The sequence below is a fragment of the Salvelinus fontinalis genome, chromosome 28 (assembly GCF_029448725.1).
Source record: "Salvelinus fontinalis isolate EN_2023a chromosome 28, ASM2944872v1, whole genome shotgun sequence".
Taxonomy (NCBI): domain Eukaryota; kingdom Metazoa; phylum Chordata; class Actinopteri; order Salmoniformes; family Salmonidae; genus Salvelinus; species Salvelinus fontinalis.
This window is the reverse complement of record NC_074692.1, coordinates 38,567,061-38,573,060: the sequence shown is the minus strand read 5'-3', so window position 1 is coordinate 38,573,060 and position 6,000 is coordinate 38,567,061. Positions and strand designations below refer to the sequence as shown.

At 41.9% G+C, this 6,000-nt stretch overlaps 1 protein-coding gene across 17 annotated transcripts in view; it reads right to left on the bottom strand.

Moving 5' to 3' along the window:
• Positions 1–227: 227 nt before the first annotated feature.
• LOC129826683 (potassium channel subfamily T member 1-like) overlaps positions 228–6,000 on the bottom strand; it is a 152,090-nt gene continuing 146,317 nt past the window's right edge. For 8 of the 17 annotated variants that reach the window (XM_055887669.1, XM_055887668.1, XM_055887670.1 and 5 more), the window contains 4 exons: positions 4,999–5,046; positions 3,923–4,000; positions 3,447–3,531; positions 228–3,218 (listed from right to left, as the gene is read on the bottom strand). In XM_055887669.1, coding sequence (XP_055743644.1) covers positions 3,089–3,218; positions 3,447–3,531; positions 3,923–4,000; positions 4,999–5,046 — 341 coding nt within the window. In that variant the 3' untranslated portion in view covers positions 228–3,088. The remainder of the gene's footprint in view (positions 3,219–3,446; positions 3,532–3,922; positions 4,001–4,998; positions 5,047–6,000) is intronic. The other 9 variants (XM_055887673.1, XM_055887675.1, XM_055887684.1 and 6 more) reach the window with 5 other exon arrangements.

The window sequence follows — 6,000 nt, the reverse complement described above, 5'->3', positions numbered from 1 at the left end:
TAGCACTATGTAGTCTTTTTTATATGATACTGGTGTGATCTTATCTTTTTACTTCTATTGGTTTATGTTTCATAACTGTGTACATTGTCAACATTAGAGTGAATCAATACTGAACATGTGTTACCACAACCAACGCCACCATCCTGTTAATAATGATTAACAGCAATGCTGTTACTGAGGGATCCTTCTTCTCTGTGATTCAAACAAACAACAGGAGTGTTTATCCATTTCAATGTTCCCTGCTGCATGTAGCATTTATTGTTTCATATTTTACATCATGGTAGAAGTACACAGACTTCATAATAAGAAATAGTAGAAAATTGACCTTTTCACAATGAATTAAAAACATGATAAAGTAAACAGAGGTTTTTGATAAGTCTGGAGAACATGCATGGTTCCATATAAAGATATCAAATGATATGCTTACAAAAAAGACGCGGGGAATATTATCATCAGATTAATTTTCTAGGTGTGATACTTCACACAGGTTGGCAATCTAGGTGTAGGAAAACATATCTGGTTTGGCAAGCTTTATTTAAAAACAATGCTTTTTGTGTTTGCATGCCCCTTTCTATACTACAGTATAAACTTCAAAAACCACAAACAGATTTTCTATGGATTCTAATTATATGGTGACTGATGGGAATGTACACGCTCATTGTTTCCATGGTGATCAACTGTAGTCTTCTTTAGTCCTCCAGGTCTGTAAAGTGCCTTTCTGTGGGGGCCTGGCAAGAATCAAACATATTCTATCTACACTTTCAGTAAATCAACGGAAAACTTTGGAATACTATACATCTCAAACACAGCAAGAAATATATCTTAAAAAACTTCAGTCCTGATATCAAAGTATCAATTGCCTTTCCTCCATCATAACAAACTTTCTCAACAACCTAATCGTATTCATACAGTCAGGAAACACATGTATTATGGTGTGCTCTTTTTGTGTGTATTTGTATGCTGGATTCACCCCCAAAAATTCCATCTAAATGGACAAAGTATATTGTATCATTTACAATGACAATGAACCTTAAAGTTTGCAAACTTAACTAAGTTCATATTGTGTTTATAACACCTCTCTCTAAATGTATGGAGACTGACTCATACTGTGCTGTGAATACTGTAGTCTGTTTTATTGTATAGTTTAAGTTTCGGGTTAAAGGGTCATGCTATAATGCTCTTAACGACCACAGAGCTTAGTGCAAAAGTATTTCAAGTCCTTCTTGTTATCATTTCTGTAATAATGACCCAGATTTTTTTTGTAACAAAACAATGAGGATTAAAAGTTAGACTATTTACACTGATAAAACCACACATATTAGTCCAACAGTATCGATTTTTTTTTAAATAAAACAGAAATACATCTCCTAACCCTTAAATAATGATTCTATATCTAAAGCACACACAATACTACATTTACTGTACAAGTGATTCCTGTATAAGTGAAAGGACATATTGGAATCCAGCTTGCAACACTGTACTCCAAGCCCATGTACTGGCCATACTAACAGACTTCAAGTGATAGTTAACTCCAACTCATCTTTACATTAGATTACTTTTGACATCTGGAAACATATAACAAACTTTAATTGTGTAGTGAACTTTCACTTTTACTGTGCCTGTCTCTTATTGTGCAAAACAACATAGGTTTTCCACGGTAAACCGCTTTGAAAATCAGGATCATTGTACTGTAATGTACAATAATTCATAAAATCCTGTCAGAAATAGGGAATGATTGTACATTAGCTTAAGTAGAACACTGACAGATATAAAATAAATATCCAGATACCATATGTCACAAATAGAGCGACATACTGTAGGGGCATGGAAGAATGTATATAGGTTCTTCAATTCCTTTACTATTCTAGACTGTTAATAAGAAATGTTATGTTATAGAACAAAATGGGGAAACATCCAGAATGAGCAGAAAAGGGTCCCTATATAAGATACAATGTTTTCTACATTGAAAATTGGAAAATCAAAAACGAAAATCAATGTCATTTAAAAAGTGCTTATGTACTTTCATGATTGATTTGTAAGAATACTGCCATAATATTGTGATAAGGAATAACCATTTCTGTACCAAACTCCGTACATGACTTGCTATCGTAACTGATAACTACACAGTCCCCACACACACACCAGGCGTGCTTGGTCTAGCTCACCAGCATACCATACAGGGAGAGTTTGCTCTTGTGACACCCTTCCATTGGTCCTAAAGTTCGAGCTCCACTCACCAAGCGTGTGAACGAGCTAAATCAAACCAACCTCTAAATATTAAGAGCGTCACAGGACCTCTGACATCATCGTCTCTTCTGGTTGCTTACTTGTGCGTAAGGGAGCGTGCTTCCAGTCCGTCTCTCTCCCTCCAGTGACTGGTGCATTGTTTCTGTTTTAACTCTTGCAAAGAGAGCCGCGTCTGTCTGATGCTCTCCAAGAGGGTCGCGTCTGTCTGATGCTCACCAAGAGGGTCGCTTCTGTCTGATGCTCTCCAAGAGGGCCGCGTCTGTCTGATGCTCTCCAAGAGGGTCGCGTCTGTCTGATGCTCTCCAAGAGGGTCGCGTCTGTCTGATGCTCTCCAAGAGGGTCGCGTCTGTCTGATGCTCTCCAAGAGGGTCGCGTCTGTCTGATGCTCTCCAAGAGGGTCGCGTCTGTCTGATGCTCTCCAAGAGGGTCTCGTCTGTCTGATGCTCTCCAAGAGGGTCGCGTCTGTCTGATGCTCTCCAAGAGGGTCTCGTCTGTCTGATGCTCTCCAAGAGGGTCTCGTCTGTCTGATGCTCTCCAAGAGGGTCGCGTCTGTCTGATGCTCTCCAAGAGGGTGAAGTAGTTAGTTAATGATGAGGCACTCTTCATGCATCCTTCCATAGCAGCTGTGTGTGTGTGCGCGTGTGTGTGTGTGTGTGTGTGTGTGTGTGTGTGTGTGTGTGTGTGTGTGTGTGTGTGTGTGTGTGTGTGTGTGTGTGTGTGTGTGTGTGTGTGTGTGTGTGTGTGTGTGTGTGTGTGTGTGTGTGTGTGTGTGTATATATATATATACAGTATATATATATATTGTGCCGGGGGTTGGCAATCAGAGTGAGGTGAGGGAGTTTCAGAGGTGGGTCTCGTCCCTGGTCTCAGTGCCAAATTCTTGCCTCATCCGGCCGCCACCGCTGCTCTGCCCTTGGGCTGCATCCTCCGGCACGTTAGGGCCCGCCAGAGGGTCAGACCGGATAATGTACCTGGAGAGAGACGAGGGCAAAACCAACTCTATTGGGTCACATCCACATTTTTATAGAACATACTACTAGAGAACTGTACTGTCCAAAATAGACTGCTGTGCCCAATCGGGAACAATATTGTATACCATACCCAAGGTTGGTGTACAGTCGACACAGCTAGGTACAGTATAGTACATACTGAAAAGAGAAGACGAGGCCGCTGATCCCACCTCTCTTGTCGGTACTTACACAATGTCATTGAGCTCCAGCATGGTGTCTGGAGGAGGGTTGATGAGAACGTAGGAAAGAGTGTTCTGATGGTCGTTCATCTCATCTGGAACAGAACAGGGACAGGTCTTCACAGATGGTCTGCTTTTACAAGTCAACATCAGCCCACTAATGCTCTGTTTAGCAACTGAAACTATAGGATTCCCTGACTCCTTGATCTTCAGTAAGGGTGTAGACTGGTATAAAAATTCATATGCATATAAAGCAAGTCTACAATATATATCTTGTTTGTGAGTCTTGTTTACGAGTCCTGTGTTCATTTTATTAATGTCTATTCAAATATAATCAATGGTGTGTAACTGTGTACCCCTCGATATAGCATCCCCTGACGTCCTGTGTTTGTCTTGAAGTAGGATCAAGTTGCCCCTAGTCACTGATCTAAGGTCAGGGCTGTGTGTGTTTTACCTGTTTGTGTGTAAGAGTGAGAAGCTGTGTACCTGGGACAGAATGGGGCTCAAGCTTGGGGGTTGGGGGGTAAATTGCATCTGCTTCTCCAAACCCACCTGTGTTTGCCCCTTATAATGCCAGGCGGAGTGGGCAGGAGAGAGAGAAGGTCTAACCGTTACTGACAGGGCATGGCTGGTACAGGGTAGGCCCATGCTGCCACAAGGCAAGCGTATCTCTCCATGCGCGGTATAAGAAAGACATGCAGACACTGTCCGACTGTATCGATTCACCTTCTGCACATTCTAGATGTCTGCCTGGTCACTCACGTCAACACGTCACCATGGTTGCCATGCCAACGACACTCAGCCCCCCATATAGAAATGTTGACAGACCCACAAACACAAATAGGACATGCTCTGGCATCCGGCAGGACAGGCTCAACCAATCGAAGTGAGGCTCAACCAAACGAGGTGAGGCTCAACCAATCGAAGTGAGGCTCAACCAAACGAAGTGAGGCTCAACCAATCAAAGTGTGAAGCAAAATACATTGGGAGTGTGGGATTGGAAGGGGTCAAAATATAGCATCAATCTAGGATCGTCTTGTAATGTCATTCAGATGGACTAAGATGTGATGAATATTACAAATTATTTGCTATTTAGGCTAATCAAATGCTAAATGGGATTCTCTGTTAACAACCACAGTTATATTTCTACACAATTCCCAGTGTAGCTTTGGTGTGTGGATTTCTATGAACCGTTGACCTTCTGAACACAGGCATAATGCTTTCTGCTCCACTCTGTCCTGTCCCATCCCACCACCCTGTAATGTATCTAACCACACTCTCCTGTCCTACAGTAACTTGGTACTCCGTCTGGCCATCTCTCCTCATCCATCGCCAGTCAACAAGGCTTAGTTAACACAGGTAAAACTGATGTAGCCTACAACATATTTGACTACCGTACATCAGTTGTTCAACCTAAGTGTGAACTAGGCCTATGTCTCCCACTTCAGTCCACACAATGCAGAGGACAGAGAGAAAGAAAGACTGTGTGTCTGCCACCCACCACTGCCATCATCACACAGAGACATGCAGTAGTGATGTTTGATCATGAGTCTCCATCTAACCTGTTCTGGTCTCCTCTCCTAACAGCTGCTCTGAAATGCCCTGTAACTCTAAGACGGCCAACACTGTTAACTCACAGGCTACTGTAGTCTTGTTCAATAACACAGCATTCTTACTCTGTCACTCACAGGCTACTGTTGTCACTGGCGAACCAGACACCCCCACAGCCCCCGCAAGACAGGGAGCCACGAGCTCTGGAGGGTCATGCTCCTGTCATTGAAGTTTATATATATATTTAGAAATTATTTTTACATTAACCCTTCAAAAAGTCATTCATAAACCTTTTTAATTTCCATATGTACTAGGAAACTAAGTGTTTGTTTCCTGGGCTTCATAAATGTGACTGATCAAAGTGCCTCAGGCCTTGAGAAATAAATCATTCAACTGATTGAAAGTAAGGGGATATCGGTGAACAAATGTCGTTGTCAAATCTACGACGGTGACAGTGTAATGAGTGGAGCTTACTCAGGCGTTCAAAAGCTCATAACAGACCGAAAGCCTAATGCTTCTTAGGTAGTTCTTTATCAGTTTTAGTTTAGAAAACAACCTTTCTGCAGAAGCGACAGTTACAGGGATGGTTAAAAACAGCTTGATTGCCGTAGCAACATCAGGGAAACTGGTCAGAAGGGAGTGGTGCTTCAAATAAGAAGTTCTGCAACATCTCTATTTGAGCCTCTCTTTCTCCTTTACTGACAGACTCAACACATTAAAGAAAGAGATTAACTGAATAGGAAGCTCTGGGGACAGGTCGTCTGGATACTGGACAGACAATAAATTGGTGCAAACAGATTATCATCTTTAGCAGAGGACAACAGTTCTTGAGGGTTGGTACAAAAAAATATATGTTTGTGACCTTGTTCATACTGTTGAACCAGCATTTAAGTTGTGTGCTTGCAATATCAACAGTCCCCTATCTCTGGCATATCTTGGCATTCATCACTCAAGACTAAGTTAAAATTGTGTGCAGCGCAATGGACATATAATGCACAATGTCTCATGAAAGA